Here is a 19993-nt window from a genome sequence, read left to right on the forward strand (position 1 = left end):
TGGGTGAAATGATGATACCATGCCAAGTTTCAGCCTTTTCAGAGTTTATTTGTAGCGCTTTTCAATTTCAGGGTCATTTTGCTCAAAAAAAAATCATTAAATGCATGAAAAAAACCAAATGAGGTGAGAAAGGGTTGAAAATTGATGACGTGGATTTCAATGATGCATATATATACCCTAACTCTTACACAAAGATTCCCTCTGCTTTGTGAAGTGGGAGTTTCCAGATAACCCCGGAAACTAAGTAAGAAGAAAGTGATGACGGTGAAAGCCGATCACATCCGAGATTGGGATGTTAGGGTACAAAAAAATTTCTTCGCGTGTGTCCCTTTGCGTCGTAACCATGGACAATCTTCATCATTTAGCAGTATGCTTGGGCCAGTCTTCACTTTGAAGGGAGGAATTTCATGAAACTTTTCATAATCTTGTGACATGTGTGTCTTGTCCTCCACTCCCACGATGTTTCTTTTCCCTGAAAGAACTATGTGGTGCTTTGGCTCATCGTATGATGTATTCGCTTCCTTATATTTTCTTTTTCTCGGCTTGGTAGACATGTACTTTACATATAAAACCTGCACCACATCATTGGCTAGGACGAATGGTTCCTCTAGGTACCCAAGATTATTGAGATCCACTGTTGTCATTTCGTACCGCGAGTCTTCCTTTACCCTGCCTCCTTTCAAATTGACCCATTTGCACCGAAACAATGGGACCTTAAAATTGTTTCCATAGTCAAGGTCCCATATCTCCTCTATGTAACCATAATATGTGTCCTCTGGCCTATTATTCTTGGTGTTTGCTGGATGAAAGCGGACACCACTATTTTGGTTGGTGCTCTTTTTATCTTGGGCGATCGTGTAAAATGTATTCCCATTTATCTCGTACCCTTTAAAAGTCAATATAGTCAAAGATGGTGACTTGGCCAGCAAGTACAAGTCATCTCCAACTTCAGGGTCATGCATGAGACGTGTTTTCAACCAACCTCAGAATGACGCCATGTGTGTACGTTCGATCCAGGGATCGGACTACTCTGGGTTCTTGGATCGTAAAAAATATCCATTTGTTCGTCAATATACGGAGCCACCACGGTGGAATTTTGTAGAACTGTGTAGTGTGCTTGGCCCAAGAATGCTCGTCCCTACATATTACTGAATCCTTTCCTAGCGTGCCTTTTCCACCGAGTTGCCCTCATGCTATGATTGAGGAAGACCAATCGGCTTAAGATTAGGAATAAAGTCAACACAAAACTCAATGACCTCCTCTGTTTCATGGCCCTTGGAGATGCTTCCTTCTTGCCTAGCACAGTTGTGAACATATTTCTTTAAGACTCCCATGAACCTCTCGAAGGGGAACATATTGTGTAGAAATACAGGGCCCAGAATGGCAATCTCTTCTACTAGGTGAACTAGGACGTGCGTCATGATATTGAAGGATGGTGGGAACACCAACTCGAAACTGACAAGACATTGCACCAAATCATTCTGTAACCTTGGTAGGATTTCTGGATCGATTACCTTCTAAGAGATTGCATTGAGGAATGCACATAGCTTCACAATGGCTGATCGGACGTTTTCCGGTAGAAGCCCCCTCAATGCAACCTGAAGAAATTGCGTCATAATCACGTGGCAGTCATGAGACTTTAGGTTATGGAATTTTTTCTCTACCATATTTATTATTCCCTTTATATTTGACGAGTAGCCAGACGGAACCTTCATACTGAGCAGGCATTCAAAGAAGATTTCCTTCTCTTCTTAGGTAAGAGCGTAGCTGGCAGGACCTTCATACTGTTTTGGATGCATGTCGTCTTTTTCGTGAATACGTTACTGGTCCTCCCATGCCTCCGGTGTATCTTTTATCTTCCCATACATGCCCAAGAATCCTAGCAGGTTCACACAAAGATTCTTTGTCACGTGCATCACGTCCATTGCATGGCGTACCTCTAGGACTTTCCAATAAGGTAGGTCCCCAAATATAGATTTCTTCTTCCACATGGGCGCGTGTCCGTCAGCGTCATTCGGAATAGATTGTCCGCGAGGACCCTTTCCAAAAATTACTTTTAAATCCTTGACCATATGAAGTATATGATCACTAGTACGGTGGTCAGGCTTTTTCTGGTGATCTGTCTCACCTTTGAAATGCTTGCCTTCTTATCTTAAGAGATGCTTGATCAGAAGAAATCAATGATGTCCTAGGTACACATTCTTCTTACATTTATCCAAGTATATACTTTTGGTATCATGTAAACAGTGCGTGCATGCATCGTATCCCTTGTTTGTGTGTCCTGAAAGGCTACTAAGAGCAGGCCAATCATTGATGGTTACAAACAGCAACGCTCATAGGTCAAATTCCTGTTGTTTGTGCTCATCCCACACACATACACCTTTGATATTCCACATTTGTAAAAGTTCTTCAACCAATGGCCTTAGTTACACATCAATGTCGTTGCCGGGTTGCTTGGGGCCTTGGATGAGCACCGGCATCATAATGAACTTCCGCTTCATGCACAATGAAGGAGGAAGGTTATAGATACATAGATTCATGGGCCAGGTGCTACGATTGCTGCTCTGCTCCCCAAAAGGATTAATGCCTTCTACACTTAAACCAAACCAATAGTTCCTTGCGTCATGTGCAAAGTTCGGCCACTCTCTCTCAATTTTCCTCCACTGCGACCCATCAGCGGGTACTCTCAACTTCTCGTCTTTCTTACGCTCGTCTTTGTGCCATCGCATCAACTTGGCATGCTCTTTGTTTTGGAAAAAATGTTTCAACCCTGGTATTATAGGAGCATACCACATCACCTTTGCAGGAATCCTCTTCCTGGGGCGCTGGCCCTCAACATCGTCACGAGGGTCATCTTGGCCGGTCTTATAGTGCAACGTCACATACCGATCATGCATTCAAATTCTCTAAATCCTCACCGCGGTAGAGGATGCAGTCATTAGGGCATGCATGTATCTTCTACACCTCTAACCCTAGAGGGCGGATAGCCTTCTTTGCTTTGTATGTACTGTCGGGCAATTCGTTGTCCTTTGGAAGCATCTTTTTAACATTTTCAGCAACTTTTCAAAACCCTTGTCAGATACACCATTCTCTGCCTTCCATTGCAGCAATACCAGCGTGGTATCCAACTTCTTCTTGTCATCTTCGCAATTTGGGTACAACAACTTCTTGTGATCCTCTAACATGCGCTCCAACTTCAGCTTCTCGTTTTCACTTGGGCACTTTCTCTTTGCATCAGCAATGGCCCGACCAAGATCATCAACGGGCTCATATGGTGCCTCTACTTCAACTTCTTCCCCCATTGTAGTACCATCGTATTCGGGGAACAAAGGATAGTCCCCTTCTTCTTCATTCTCTTTCATCATAACCCCTCTTTCTCCGTTCTTGGTCCAATAGTTATAGCCAGACATGAAACCGGACGTAAACATGTGGACGTGAATGACTCTTGACTTAGAGTAAGTTTTATCATTCTTACAGTTAGCACATGGACAAGACATGAAACCATCCCGCTCGTTTGCCTCAGCTGCATGTAGAAAACTCTGCAAGCCATCAATGAACTGGGGAGAGCGTCGGTCATCGTACATCCATTGCCGGTTCATCTTCATTACACAACACCGAAAAGACAAAATTAATACAAGTTCACACATAAAGTTCATACACATTTATTTTCATAAAACAAAATACAAGAGTTTCTAGATAAAGCATTTAAATGCAACAAAAAATGCGACCAAGATCGCAAGTAAGGTAACAACTGATCCAACAACATAGTGATACCAAGCCTCTTTATTAAGGGCATATTTTCTAATCCTTCTAATCTTCAAGAGCATTGCATCTCTCTTGATCTTGTGATCATCGACGATATCGGCAACATACAACTCCAATTTCATCTTCTTTTCTTCAATTCTTTTCAATTTTTCTTTCAAATACTCATTTTCTTTTTCAACTAAATTTAACTTCTCGACAAGAGGGTCGGTTGCAATTTCCGCTTCACATACCTCCTAGATAAAAATATCTATGTCAACTTGATCGGCATAATTGTGATATAAACGAGAAATGCAACAAATAGTTATAAAAGAGAACATACCACATCTGAATCATAAACCGGGCGAGGGCCGACGGGGACGGATATCAAGACCATGGTACTATGTATAACAAACAATCATACAAGTAAGAAAACTATCTAAATCATCCAAAGAAGATTTTTGTGGAATAAAAAGATAAGAACAAGAGGATCACCAAGGTGGTGCCAGCGACGAGACAATGAGGGCGATCGATGGTGGTTAGGACGGGGATGAGAGATGAAAGGACAAAGTTGCTAACCTTTGTGAACACTTGGATGGATGGGGTGCCTCAAATCTTCACAAATCTAGGAAGAAATTGAGGATGAACTCGAGCAAGGGAAGAGAACAGAGAAGAGAAAGGAGAAAATAGAGAACTTGGGCTCGGGCTGGACGAAGCACTATTTATAGTGATAATTTTAGTCCCGGTTGGTGATATAAACCGGGACCGAAGATCTATCTCTAGTCCCGATTTGTATTTACCAACCGGGACTAATTGCCCTCGCATGGGCCCCAGCCTGACAAAACCCTGATACCACCCTTTAGTCCCGGTTGGTAACACCAACCGGGACTAGAGGTTCCTAGTAAACCGGGACTAAAGCCTAGCATCATGAACCAGAACTAGTGGCAGCATTAGTCCCGGTTCAATAGCAAACCGGGACTAATGCTTCGAACCAAAGCCCTATTTTCTACTAGTGAAAAGCAGATAATCACGGATGACCATGTCCAGTAGCCTCTATAGAGGTTCTGTAGCGAGGATAAGAAGGAACGGGGATAACGGATCACCCTGCATGAGCACTGTGTGGTGCCGGACCGGTCGTCTCGCCACTCCGTTGATGATCACCCAGGATGAGCTTGTAGCTAGGATTATGGCAATCCAATTTTGATCAATTTATCGATGTGCTATTTTGATCATGTTGCATGAGGTTGCATGTATTTGAGGCTCGGATACGATGGAGACAGTTGTGAACACAACCAAATAACGGATGACCCGGCATTGTACAGTGACATATGGGGGTCAAATTAGGACATTCGGGTTGTGGATGCTCTTACACGCGTATTTCTTTTTACTCAAAAAAGAAAGTTACAAGGGTATTTTTTTTGCGGGTAATGAGAGAATTTTATTCCATAACAACATAAATACAATACGTCAATACAAGATGAAGAATAAAAGGAGGCCCTCGTTGCAACGAACAAGTGGTGGAAGTGCTAATGACAATAGACATGCAGCTACTCTGTAGCTGGGTTCGAAATTTTGGTTTCTGCTGAAATCTGGCTTGAATTTATGTCTCTATAATATTTTACTAGAAATGCTTATAATTGGTACCTACTGAGATTATTGGAAGTTCTGAAAATTCATCGAATACAAGCAATTTTAACTTCATCTTATACGGAATACGAGCAATTTAAACTTTTTTTTAGACAAACAAGCAGATTTAATTGAAGACGACGACAGTGGCTTGATCTAGCCCATCTTCAGAAAGGCTTCGCGCATGGCTCGGTACCTGGGTATCAGCCTCTCCACTGGCGGCGGGTGATCCTTCACCGGCGGCGAGCCCAAGAACCGCCCCATCCACGCCGACAGAGACGGAAACCTCTCCTCGGTGACCAGCCTCACGCCGACGATCTCCTCGTACATCGGGACCACGTACGCCATCGCGCCGAGCGACAGGTCCACGAGCCCAACGCTCTCCCCGGCGAAGAACTCCTTCCCGCCGACGGCGAGCAACTCCTCCAGGACCTGCAGCTGCTCAACGGAGGCCCCCCGCGCGGCCTCCTGGTCCTCGCCTGGCGCCGTCGTGAACCACTTCCAAATCGGCGGCGAGAGCTGCATGCAGTAGCATATTGCTCAGTCAAATCATATCATGTGGAGGCGACGAACTAACCGAGTTGGAAGTTGGAACTTGGGAACCGAAGAAAACCGCTGCGCTGACCTTGTCGTGCACAAACCTCACCCAGAAACGAGCCATGGCGCGCTCGTAGGGGTCGCCGGGGAGGATGCGGCCGCCTCGGTGGCTCCACGCCTCGTCGACGAACTCGACGATGACGTCGGACTCTGCCACCGGCTTGCCGTGGTAGAGCAGCACGGGGACCTTCTTGTGCACGGGGTTGTGTTCCAGGAGATCGTCGCTCTTGTTCCTCAGGTCCTCCTCCAGGTACTCGTACTCCACGCCCTTGATGCTCAGCGCCCATTTCACCTTGAGGACGTAGGGGCTCGCCCACATGCCAAAAAGCTTCACCTTCTCCTCTTGATGATCCATGGCGGCGATGGCTATCTAATGATCCGTTTGGTCAGTTTGCTGAACTTGTAGTGTTTTCTTGTGGTGGAGATTTTTTTGATGACTTCAGTGTTTGATTAGTCAGGTTTGGTGGCTTGACTTCCGACTGAGCTGTCTAGAGTCTGGACGATCGACGTTGCTTCCTTCGTTTCCACAGTTATTAATGAAAGGCCCGATCCTGTTTTTTCTTTTTTTTGGACGTGCTTCAACCGGCAGATCATTTTGAAATATCTGCCGCCTCGGCAGCCGTTAGATCTGGCATCATCGCCGATCTTCAGCATTGTAACAAATGTAGTGTTGCATAGCTCTTTGCGAGAGAGCAAATGTTACAGAAACCATTTGCAATATAGGTGATGCTGCGGATTATTTTTCCCGGCTTCACATTTTTACAACATGAGTGTTCTTGTGCAAGAAAATATTGTAACACAAATGATGTGGCCAATTTTTTTGCAATGGAGATGATGTTGCAGAAATGCCGTTGTTGTTCGTCGTCGCTATTGCAACAAGGAGGTGGTCGGTGATGGTCGAAAACGTCATGACGGAGGTCGACAGCAGACGTGCGAGTCAATAGCAAGAAACTAGCACATTTGTGCCAAGCTTTGTAGGAAACTACAAACTCCTTAATCCGTTGCAAAAAACACTGAACTGTCTGTTAAGATGTTGCAAAAACACTGATCAGCCGTTTAGATGCGTTTCAACTCATTTCTGCCAAGTAGGCCCGGCAAACGCATAAGTGGCTTAACGGCTGGACAGGCAGCTCCGTTTGGACAAAGACGGTCAAGGCCCCGCATGTGTTGGTCATGGACAGATAGTCACCCACCCCCCCTCGCCCCTCTCCTTTCTCTCGCCCTCTCCTCTCTTGCCCCTGCTCGTCGTCGGTGACCAGCGTGCTCGCCGCCGGCCGCCATGGTTTCGTGGAACGACAACGACACCAGTGGCGACTCCACCGCCCAGTAGCACTCCTCAGGAGGCTCCCCTATCAAGGTCAATGTTGTCCAGGGTTATGATTTCTTCGATCTAGGATTTTGAATGGGGAATTATGTTTGTCCGTCTCAATTTGAACTTGTTAGTTGAATCTAGATCCCAGCTACAATCAAAGACCCAAAGTACGCTGGTGTTGACGATGATTTGATGGTGATGGGTGAGCATGCCAAGCCGGCGGAGAAGTTTGTTGCATTCGAACGTTCCTGGCTTGTTCACTTGATGTAAGTTGTAGCTAATTTCTGTAGTTTATCACTTGGTAGCTAATTCTCAGCACAAGAGTTGGAGTGTTCATTTATATTGTTCATTGTTCATCATCACTATTCATTCAATAGTGCAGTTAAATGTAATTAACTTGATGTACCATAGTGTGATATATTATTGTGATGTGCTTGTTTAGTTGATGAGCATGTTTGTAGTATAGCTTTTGTGCAAAGAGGACCAAGTTTAGAGTACTTTGACGTATATTATCATTATTCACTTACAAGATTTAGTGTACTTTGTTGTTAAAATTTCATATATAAAATTACTTTAAATTTTAGTACTGGATAGAATTGAATTTAAAATAACTTAGATTTAGAGGATCTACGGCCGGACTAGGCAAATCCGCCCCTATACACCCGCAGACGCGCCCGGGCACGCCCGCGGACGCATCCGGACGACCCCTCGTATTACTCTGTGCATCAACATACCTTATATCAGAAATCTCAAATCCATGCAAAGCCATGCATAACGATCATCCGATACTAAACGTCGCACGTAAAACAAATGTTGGTACTGAACATAAGAAGTGTTTACATCAATTTTATTTGAAGTGCACAACCAATCATCTGCTCTTTGATTTTCAGTGTGGGTCCACATATGGTCCACCAGATCATTGAGTAGTTGTGTGTGCATGTGATGATCTTGGAGATTATGATGCATCTGGACAAAGTTCATAAGCTGCATTGCATCTTGATCTTTAGGGATTTCAACTTGTTCTTCACATGCTTCAAAATCATTGGTTTGGGATACACCATCACCCTCATCCTCAACGATCATATTATGAAAAATAATAAAATATGTCATCAGTTGCCACAAAGTTTCTTGTTCCCACATCATTGGAGCCCCACAAACAATTCCCCAACGCGCTTTCAGCACTCCAAAAGCCCTCTCCACATCCTTCCTAGTTGCTTCCTACATTGTTGCGAAGTGCTTTTGTTTTCTACCATGTGGTTTGGATATGGTATTCACCAATGCACACCACTAAGGATATATGCCATCGGCAAGATAGTATCCGATGTTGTAGTCTCGGCCGTTGACATTGTAGTTGCATGGAGGTGATTCCCCGTTGCAAAGCCTCCTGAACACCGGAGACCGTTGAAGCACGTTGATATCATTGTGAGAACCTAGCATTCCAAAGAAAGCATGCCAAATCTATAATTCATGTGATGCCACCACCTCTAGTATGACGGTGGCCTCTTTTGTGTGACCTTGGTACGTTCCTAGTAAACCTTTGGGGCAATACTTCCATTGCCAATGCATGCAATTGATTGATCCGAGCATTCCTGGAAACCCTCTGGCCTCTATAATGGCCAGCAACTTCTCCGTGTCCTGTGCATTTGGTCCTCTCAGATACACTTCTCCAAACTCCTCCACCACAGCACGGGCAAACTTGACAGTTGTTTTCAGGCATGTGCTCTCCCCCATCGTGACCATCTCACCAACAACATCTGCCACAGTACCAAGTGCAAGCATCCTCATAGCAGCCGTGCACTTTTGCTTGGCAGAGAAAGAGAGTTGACTGCAAAAATCCCTTGTGAGCTTGAAGTAGTCATCGTGTGCCTCTACTCCCTCCACAATGCGCAAAAACAATGGTTTTCGCATGCGAAAACCATGACAAAAAATGTATCATCTAGGAAAGTTGGGTCTGGATCAAAGTAATCCTTTTGCAGTAGCTTTGCTCCGGATACCCTATCCCCATTGATGACTCTTCTCCCTTTGATTGAGCCCTTGAAACTGAGCATGTGCTCCACTTCCCGGACTATTTCCTCTTGCGTGCTCATGAGCATCATCATGTCCAGTTCATCGTCTGAATTCGATGAATCAAAGAACTCATCTTGAATTAGTTGATCAAGCTCCGCCGGTCCATACTCCTCGCCGGACGAAGCATCAAAATGCATCATTTCCCCTAAAAATTTGACCAACAAATCCGGCAGACATTCTATCGAACACATCCGGCTCAAGGCACAACCACAAAGTTGCCGGACGTATCGCGGTGTCCTACGCGGAGAGGTCGGGAGAGATGATCCATCTGACCAAGCGGTCGGGGTGGCAGAGGCTACTACGCAACAGAGCGCGCACGGCGGCGGAGCTGCGAGACGGATGGCGCACGGAGGAAGAAGAGAAGAAAACAAGAAATGGATCCGGCAGTTCTGCAGGGTGGATTTGGTGCAATTTGTGGTACGGTCGGGATGTCGGGTCCGACGTGGCGGGCGTGCCCGGGATCGCCCGGGCTCCCCCATATTTCGGGTGGATATGAGGGATGCGGTCATACCGGGCGTTTGAGGCCCGTTTGACGGGTTCGTTTGGGTTACTGACCGGTGAGTGGCTAGGCGGCATACCCGGGCGTTTGAGGAGGGTTTGAGGGGTCCGGTTGTGGATGCTCTTAATTTCATCAGAACTAGTAGTTGTACAGAATTTAAGTGAACTGAAAATACACTAAGTACTAGTTGTTTTGCAGCAAGCAAGTAATTGTGATTTAGTTCAGTAGGTAGATGATGAGTGGCCAGAGCACTTGCAGAATGCTCTTCGTAAACTGGCTTATATATGAGCAAAGGAAGCATGATAATAGGATGGCATCTACTGTACACAATCTCAGAAAACAGAAAAACAAGTTGCATGAGATTTATGAGAAGCTTGTGAAATATGTGAACAACCTCCTTAATTCACAGGATAACCATTCACAGCAAGACCACCAGAAGGATGTTGAGAACAAAATCAAGAACGATGTTGAGAACAAAATCAGTGTGGGCAGCAGCATGGCAGGCATGAATGAACAATTGTTGCAAAGGATGCTGAGATCACTAAATTGATGGGTGTTGCTGATCGGTTGAAGTTCATTCATGGTGCTCAAGGCAATGTCATTAGACATTTTAAGTTCAATCATCTTAAAGAGAAGGAGAATATGATCTCTAATAATAGGACCTAGAAGTTTTGTTGGGCTAACCTGAAGAAATAGAAGGAGAAGCTGGATGGTTATATTGCTAAGTTCATGAAGCACAAGGAAAACTTGAGCATTGAAAAGAGTACTATGGAGTGTTGCATTGCTGACCTGAAGAAAGAAGGTGAAAATAACAAGAGGAAGTTGAAGGAGATCAAGAGTATTTGTGATGAAGAATAAATTGTGATGTGATGTGACCATGTGCGTCACTGTCTTTATTTACAAGCTTTCAACTATGGCTTGCAATGTGTGAACTTTGAATCTCATCATGGGTTACTTATGTAGCTTTGAACCATGGCTTCTATGTTGTTTGTTGAATCCTTTAATTAAGATCGGTTTGTAGTGTTATGTTCTGAATTATGTGTGATGAAATTAGGTCAGTTTGTAGTGTTGTGTTATAAATTATGTGTGATGAAATTAGGTAATTTTATAGTGTTATGTGATGGAGATGAATTGTCTATGATGAAATTGTTGTTTAATGATGTTGCGAAAATGAGTATATCCTCATTCATCACAATTATTACCAAACACAAAGAAAATAATAGCCATATTAACAAACTAGGCAGAAGCATAAAAGTTACCATCAAGTCCACTAGGAACCTTATATCAAAGATCTAATCACGCCCAAAATCATGTAGTTTTCAACATCAACACCACCGAAACACAGGTAACTCCAAGTTTTCATTACAATCCAACACAAGCAATAGCCAAAGTGAAGTTGTTTTCAACATCACCAGCTCACCACAGGCAACATACAATTTTCATCACAGCCCAAAAGAAATGAACACGGCTTCACTTGTTGTCCTTAGAATAGTTGAACCACTCCAACATCTTAAAAGATGGCTTTCTCGGTCTTTCACTACCTGCCTGTATTGGGGGATGAAGTTGTTTCTTAATCTTTGACCAGTAGCAGTAGAGGAATTTGGACCAGCACCAGCAGTAGAAGCAGTGGTCCTTGTTGATGCCCTTGTTGTTTTAGCTTTCTTTGTTGCTGGAGCTGCAGTGGGAGGATAAAGAGCTCTCCTTGCTGCCCTGGGAGAAGCAGGAGGAGCAGAAGGAGCTCTCCTTGCTGCCCTTGTTGCAGGAGGAGCTGGAGCTGGAGCAACAGGAGCAGAAGGGGATATCCTTGCTGTCCTTGGAGCATGAGGAGCTGGACCAGCATTAGGAGGAGGAGTAGAAGAAGGATCTCTCCTTGCTGCCTTGAGATCAGCAGGAGCAGAAACAATTCTTGGTGTATCAACTCTTTTGTTTTCCTGCAATTAGAACATAGAAATGTTAGTGAGTGCTATTTGAGATTATTATAGATAAATCTAGAAGAACAGTTACCTGGTGCTGGTTCATTCTCATTACTAGGTCTAGTTTAAGAGCCTACATGCAACTAGTGTATCTATGCCTAGTCCTGTTGCAATTGCTACAAGTGATAGAGCCCATCCTAGATGTATCCTTTGGAGATGGCTTTTCAAACATGTTCTTTCTCCTCTTTGTCTGTCTATTTCCTGGCTTCTCTTTGAAAACCGATCGTTCAGTGTGAGTGGTTCTTGTCTTTGGCCACATATCAGGCCCAGGCACAAGGAAAACTTCTTCCTGAGGACTTTGGTTGATAATGCTATGTCGCCCTTCAACATGAAGATTTATGCTCCTTGGATCATGAGATTCATCAGAAGCAGGTCAGGCATCAACTACCTTGCTGATTTTCCTAACCACATTGGGTATCTGCCGCATGTCAAAGTCATCAAGAAGACATTTGAGCTAGTTGAAGGCAAAGGAAAATCTGTCATTGATGAGGAAAAAAGGCCCCTTGATGGCCAGTTCCGTGAAGCAGAGTCATATTCTTCATATGATGACACTGCTACCCAAGATCCACCAAGCCCTGTTGCCCCAAGAGTGATGAATAACAGAGAGCTAATCCTCAATCTTCATCAGAAGGTCGATCGCAATCACAAATGGGTAAAACTTCAATTCGGTGCCATTGTGAAAACCCTCAACGAGACTCACAATGCAGTGAAGAAAAATCACTATTATCTTCATGAGGTGTTTGATCGTACCTGGGCCACTTTGGCTCATCTGAAAACTCAAGAGGAACTTGATGAATTGGAGTTTACTCAGGACTTCGACTGGTCATGGCCTCCCAAGAAGAAATTCAAGCCAATTCCAGTGCCCGACCTTGAGGGCAGTTATTTTTCTTCATTCCGCACTTTAGAATCTGATGAAGAACCAGAAGGCACTGCTACTGGACCAAGGAAGAAGCCCATCGCCAAGAATCCTCATGCCTCTTCATCAGCCAAGAAGTGAAAGTCTTCATGGGCGTTAGTCCTGAGTTTTGTCCCTTTTCGTCACTTGATGACAAAGGGGGAGAAATCTGAGTTAGTCTTCACGTGGGATATATTTTCGGGCTTATGAACTTTATTAAGTTACAAACTCTTGGTTCTTCTGAAGTGTTTTATGTAATGAGTTGTAACTTAAGCCCGATGGTACTCTGACGCTTTTGAACGTTTTCTTCGCATGCTTATTCCTCAAAATATTAATGTAAGCATGCTGAAATTTGTCAGATACCATTTCTCATCATGCATTCTCAAATTCCCCATATTGTATGTCATATGTATGCATGATTTACAAGATACAGGGGGAGATCTCCATGATATAAATCATCAATGTGCATTTGCTGTGAAAAGCAATTTCCTCAAAATATGCACATCTTCAGGGGGAGTCTCTCAGTATCTTGATTTCAAATTCCTGAAACTGAGTATTTACACTTCATATTTTTATCCCCGTTGAAAACTTAACCTAATTATCATCAACCACCAAAAAGGGGGAGATTGTAAGTGCATCTAGTGCCCTTAGTGATTTTGGTGGTTTGAAGACTTATAGGTTAAGTAACTAATGTGTTTATAAGTGTACACATGCTCTATAAGTCGCTGAGGAGTTTGAGTTATACGATGAATATCGACCCCTAAAAATGTATATCTTCGGCTGAAGAAATGGTCTTATGTTGAAGATTTTGATCGCGAAGAAATTGCGATGAAATTGATATTCCTCATGAAGATATTGAAGATGAGGAATTCAGTGTGTCCTGAATAAAATCAATCTGAAGACTTTGAAGCATGAAGATTTATTATTTCTGTTTCACTTTCTTCACTCTTGAGTCATAGGAACACCGTACTGTTAAAGGGGGTCGACGTAATACTATGGAATGGATTTCCTCATGATGCTCAACCCAAGCCTAATCCTACAAAAGCCTCAAGTGAGGAATATGAGAGACATGAGGACTCTCACAGTTGAGAGTTCCGACCGTTGCCGCGATTCACGCCACCTAACCGTTCTTATCCACACCAACGGTCATAATATTTAAGGGCATTTATGTCAAATCATGTCGGGATGCTCCCAGTCTATAAATAGCCGCCCCCACAACCATTAGTTGGTTGGCTGATCTGCGAGAAATTGACACTTGTCATTTAGAGCAACCCAATTCCTTTGAGTCTTCGAGAGTAAATCATCAGTGAGGAAATACCCCAAACACCAAACCACAAACCTAAACCAAGTGATTGAGCATCACTCAAGAATTTGTTCCTGTGTGGAACCGAAGCCTTTTACCTTTGAGGACTGTGCATCCTCCAGACGGTTAGGCGTCATGGTCTAGAGCAATCCAGCAGTCAATTGTGGATCCCCGGGTAACCGAGTTTGTGAGGGTTTGGAAGTCTGCCCTGAAGACTTACCACGAGTGTTGGGCGAGGACAGTGTGTCCTTAGCTCAAGAAGAATACGGTAGGGACTATGTGTCCTTTGGTTTCAATACCAAGCCGCTCAAAACCACACGTACGACTGTCACAGCAGTTTGAACTGGGTCATCAACAACTATCTTCACTGTGATACGGGTTCTATTTCTTCAACTCTTTCAATTCCTCAATATTGTATGTTGAAGATTTCATTGTCTCTGATTGAAGAATTTGTTGAAGATTTTCTGTGAATTTCCTCAACCCAAATTCTTCACACCCGTTAATCCTCACTTGCTTACTCTGTGCCTGCGTACTGTGCAAACTGTTTTCCATAATCCTCATCGAGAAAACTGATGTTGTAATCATTGCACTTCTGATCCTTTGTTGTTTTCGCTGCAAGTTATTCATTAGTGAGGAATTTCCTCAAAAGGAATTTCCTCAGCGATGAAATTCTAAAAATCGCCTATTCACCCCCCTCTAATCGATATAACGCACTTTCAAAACACTTGAAAGTGCCTAGAGAAATTATGATACTACTAAAAAAGAATTTTTAGCAGTTGTGTTTGCTTGTCATAAATTCAGATCTTACATTGTTGATTCTAAAGTAATTGTTCATACTCATGATGTTGATATTAAATATCTTATCGAAAACAAAGATGCTAAACCTAGCCTTATCAAGTGGTTTCTTTTGCTACAAGAATTTGACTTAAACATCACTGATAGGAAAGGAGTCGAGAATCCCATAGCTGATAACTTGTCTAGGTTAGAAAATGTTCTTGATGACCCACTACCTATTGATGATAGATTCCCTGATGAAAAACTAGTTGTCGTAAATGTTTCTTATAACACCCCGTGGTTTGTTGACTATGCTAATTACATTGTTGCTAAATTTATACCACCTAGTTTCACTTATCAACAAAAGAAAAAAAATCTTCTTTGATTTAAGACATTACTTTTGGGATGACCACTGATATGTCTCCAACGTATCTATAATTTTTGATGGTTTCATTTTTTATCTTGTCAAACTTTGGATGTTTTGCATGCCTTTTATATATTTTTTGGGACTAACTTATTCACTTAGTGCCAAGTGCCAGTTCCTGTTTTTTTCATGTTTTTGACCCCTTTTAGAGGAGATTTTGAAACGGAGTCCAAACGGAAGAAAATCCCCGAAAAGATTTTTTTTGGAACGGAAGAAGATCGGGGAACTTGGGAGCCAAGGCACGCGAGCCCCAGGGGCCCCACAAGCCCCCACCCCGCGGCCAGGGGGCGCGCCATCCAGGCTTGTGGGCCCCCTGGAGGTCCCCTGACCTAGGACTTTCGCCTATATAATCCCATAAATTCTAGAAAAAATCAGGAGATCATCGCAATCGCTTTTCCGCCGCCGCAAGCTTCTGTCTCCGCAAGATCCCATCTGGGGCACGTCCTGGTGCCCTTCCGGAGGGGGATTCATACACGGAGGGCTTCTCCATCAACACCATGACCTCTCCGATGATGCGTGAGTAGTTCACCATAGACCTACAGGTCCATAGCTAGTAACTAGATGTCTTCTTCTCTCTCTTGGATCTTCAATACAAAGTTCTCCATGATCTTCATGGAGATCTATCCGATGTAATCTTCTTTTGCGGTGTGTTTGTCGAGATCCGATGAATAGTGGATTTATGATCAGATTATCTATGAATCTTATTTGAGTTTCTTCTGATCTCTCTTATGCATGATTTCATATCCTTGTAATTCTCTTCGAGTTGTGGATTTTATCTGGCCAACTAGATCTATGATTCTTGAAATGGGAGAAGTGCTTGGTTTTGGGTTCATACCGTGCGGTGACCTCACCCAGTGACAGAAGGGGTAGCGAGGCACGCATCGTGTTGTTGCCATCAAGAGTAAAAAAGATGGGGTTTTCATCGTTGGTTTGAGATTATCCCTCTACATCATGTCATCTTGCTTAAAGCGGTACTCTGTTCGTCATGAACTCAATACACTAGATGCATGCTGGATAGCGGTCGATGTGTGGAGTAATACTAGTAGATGCAGAAAGTATCGGTCTACTTGTCTCGGACGTGATGCCTATATGCATGATCATTGCCTTAGATATCGTCATGACTTTGCGCGGTTCTATCAATTGCTCGACGGTAATTTGTTCACCCACCGTGATACTTTCTATTTTGAGAGAAGCCTCTAGTGAACACTATGGCCCCCAGGGTCTACTCCACACCATATTTTCAGCCTTGCACTTTTTACTTCGTTGCACTTTCCGCCTTCAGATCTCACTTTGCAAACAATCTTGAAGGGATTGACAACCCCTTTGAAGCGTTGGGTGCAAGCTTGTTTGTGTTTGCGTAGGTACTCTGGACTTGACGAGACCCTCCTTCTGGATCGATACCTTGTTTCTCAAACTGAGGGAAATACTTACTGCTCATGTGCTGCATCACCCTTTCCTCTTCAAGGGAAGAACCAACGCAAGCCCAGCCTGTGTCAACGTGTCAACTTCTGGCGCTGTTGTCTGTGGGATAGCACCCACATCTTTATAAAGAAGGATGAGATGGTATTATTAGATGTTGTATACCTGAGCATGAAGAGGAACATATCCTACGGAAGTGTCACTTTGAGGCCTATGGAGGACACCAAGCCGGAGATAAAACTACACACAAGGTACTACAATCTGGATTTTATTGGCCTACTCTTTTCAAAGATGCTCGTAAATTTGTCCTCTCTTGTGATGAATGTCAAAGAGTTGGAAATATTGGTAGACGTTAAGAAATTCCTATGAATTATTCACTTGTTATTGAACCATTTGATGTTTGGCGTTTTGATTATATGGGACATTTCCTTCCTCTAATGGGTATACATATATCTTGGTTGCTTTTGATTATGTCACTAAGTGGATTGAAGCTATTCCAACCAGAAGTGCTGGTCATAACACCTCTATTAGAATTATTAAGTAAATTATTTTCCCACGGTTTGGATTCCCTAGATACTTAATGACAGATGGTGGTTCACATTTTATTCATGGTGCTTTTCGTAAATTGCTTGCTAAGTGTGATGTTAACCACAAAATGGCATCTCATTATCATCATCAATCTAGCGGTCAAGTTGAATTAAGAAATAGGGAAATAAAGTTAATATTACAAAAGACTAGCAATAGGTCCCGAAAGAATTGGTCTAATAAATTAGATGATGCATTGTTAGCTTACACAACATTTTATAAAAATCCTATGGCTATGTCTCCATATAAAATGTTTTACGGGAAAGCATCTCATTTACCTCTTGCATTAGAACATAAGGCATATTAGGAAATTAAGGAACTCAACTATGATTTCAAACTTGTTTGTGAAAAGAGGTTATTTGATATTAGCTCACTAGATGAATGGAGAACCCAAGCTTATGAAAATGCAAAACTATTCAAATAAAAGATTAAAAGATGGCATGACAAAAGAATCCAAAAGAGGAATTCAAAGTTGGTGAATACGTTCTATCGTACAATTTTCGCCTTACATTTTTTGCAGGGATACTTCCTTCCAAATGGGAAGGACCATATATCATGGAAGAAGTTTATCGGTCTGGAGCTATTGTGATCAATAATCCCAAAGGCACTAATCTCAAGGTGGTCAATGGACAAAGAATAAAACACTATATTTCAGGTACACCCATTAATGTTGAAACAAATATTATTCAAACCATGACACCGGAGGAATAAATAAAAAAGGCCTTCCAGAACACTCCAAAACCCAGGAAAGGAAGAGGTATGTGATACGGTAAGTAAACGGACTCTAAAAATTCCGCAAAAAGATTTTCTGTCGGTTTTGGAATATTAAAAAAATAGGAAAATAACAAACACACGGAAAGGCAACCCAGGTACCCACTAGGCACGAGGGTGCGCCAGCCCCACCTGGCGCGCCTTGGTGGTTAGTGGGCCCCTCGGGCACCTTCCCGACTCCATTTTCTTGTGTAACACATATTTCCTTATATAAAAATTCTCTATATATATCTGTGGACGGTTCGACCTCCGTATCACAGAGAAATCCTTTGTTCTTGTTTCAGGTTGTTTTCTTGTCAGATCTAGATCGACATGGCTCCACCAAGCTCCTCCAAGGACAAGTTCTTCAATAAGATCATAAGCCGTACCTATTGGAGGTCTTGAAGCACCCTCAAACCATTGAGATACATGAGGGGGTGCTCCACATCCGAGATGCTCAAGGGCCTAAGAGGACGAGAAGCATGGAGGCTAGGCTCGAGGCGGTGGAACAGGACATCTTCTAACTCTGAGGGATGGTGGAGCGTGGGCTTAGTGCCAATCACCCCATGATCACGGATTTCACCCATGATCACATGGTGGATGGTCGGTCTATGCAGGACATCGTATTCGCCTTCAATGAGCAAACTAATTTTCTGCAACGCCAAATCTATGATATTCAAAATCAAGTCTTCGAGTATGAAGCAAGATTCAAAGGTATGAGTTTAGCTGCCACTTGCAGGACTCACAAGACTTAGGCATCTTCTTATGATGGTGAACCCCTACCCTCGAAGCCGAAAGACAAACTCACTACCTCAACACCACCACCATCGTCATCATCGCCAAACAAGGAGACTTGAGTACACGGGTATGGGCACTCCCCTTGGCTTGTGCCATGCTTGGGGGAGGCGCCCCGGTATCATATCACCAGCACTTCTATTATTTTCACAACTTTTAGTTTGATCTTTAGTTATTTCGTATTTTAGTCAAATAAAAGTTTAGTATGATCTATCTTTAATGAGTTAGTTCGTGATATATCTATCTATGTAATCGAGTTGAGAGTTATATAATAAACTTTAGTTTATGTTTTGCTTCTTTACTTTCTTATTTCAATCAAAAATAAAGGAATTAATGAAAAAGATCATATGCTAATCTTATGGTAAGTAGTGACATCACATAAGAAAAAGAATGAGTGGTAAAATTTATTAAAAGTTGAGAAACATGGTATTGGTCAATTATGCAATTCATGAAAGAATTAATAAGGGAAGAGAACATTCATATGCAAATATATCATATTGGACAACTTTTATGATTGTGGGCCTCCATTAATTATTATATGCCAAAACTGTTGACGTTGGACAAGGAAGACAACGTAATGATTTATGTTTGTTTATATTCACATAGAAGTTATATTGTCATAGATCCTCTAACATGTGGTGCTTGCTCGATATCTTTGCTAGCCAAAAATCCGCAGTAAGTAGAGATACTACTTATGCATCCAAAAACCTTAAACCCAAATCCATGTTTTGAGAGTCCACCATACCTACCTATGGATTGAGTAAGGTCCTTCAAGTGAGTTGCCATCGATGCAAAAAAAGGCAATATAAATTACTCCTAAATGTGTTTGATCTTTTAGTGTAAAGGAAATTAAGCGTTGTACGAACTTGTGATAGCAAAATAATAAAAGCGACATACTGCATTATAAAGTTTGCTATCAATAGGGGCAATATAACATGACCTTCTCTTGCATTAAGACATTGTACATACAAAACCATAAGCGCATGACAACCTTTGCTTCCCTCTATGAAGGGCCTATCTTTTACTTTATGTATTTACCTTTATGCAAGAGTCAAAGTATTCTTGTATATTCCTTTTTATTTTATATTTTGCGAGCACTATGTGGTAGGGAAAGATCTAGGCACTTATATCCACTTGAATGTGAGTGATCATAAGTTATTATTGTTAACATCACCATTGAGGTGAATAAGTTGGGAGGTGAAACTATAAACACCTATCTTTCTATGTGTCCGG

At 42.6% G+C, this 19993-nt stretch overlaps 1 protein-coding gene across 1 annotated transcript; it reads right to left on the reverse strand.

Moving 5' to 3' along the window:
* Positions 1 to 5153: 5153 nt before the first annotated feature.
* Positions 5154 to 6470, reverse strand: LOC123398515 (glutathione transferase GST 23-like). Its single transcript, XM_045092977.1, has 2 exons — positions 5993 to 6470; positions 5154 to 5886 (listed from the first exon to the last, which is right to left on the reverse strand). The coding sequence occupies exons 1-2, from the start codon at positions 6317 to 6319 to the stop codon at positions 5524 to 5526; spliced, it is 690 nt and encodes a 229-aa protein (XP_044948912.1). The 5' UTR covers positions 6320 to 6470; the 3' UTR covers positions 5154 to 5523.
* Between the last annotated feature and the right edge of the window lie 13523 nt (positions 6471 to 19993).

This window comes from Hordeum vulgare, chromosome 5H (assembly GCF_904849725.1).
Source record: "Hordeum vulgare subsp. vulgare chromosome 5H, MorexV3_pseudomolecules_assembly, whole genome shotgun sequence".
NCBI lineage: Eukaryota > Viridiplantae > Streptophyta > Magnoliopsida > Poales > Poaceae > Hordeum > Hordeum vulgare.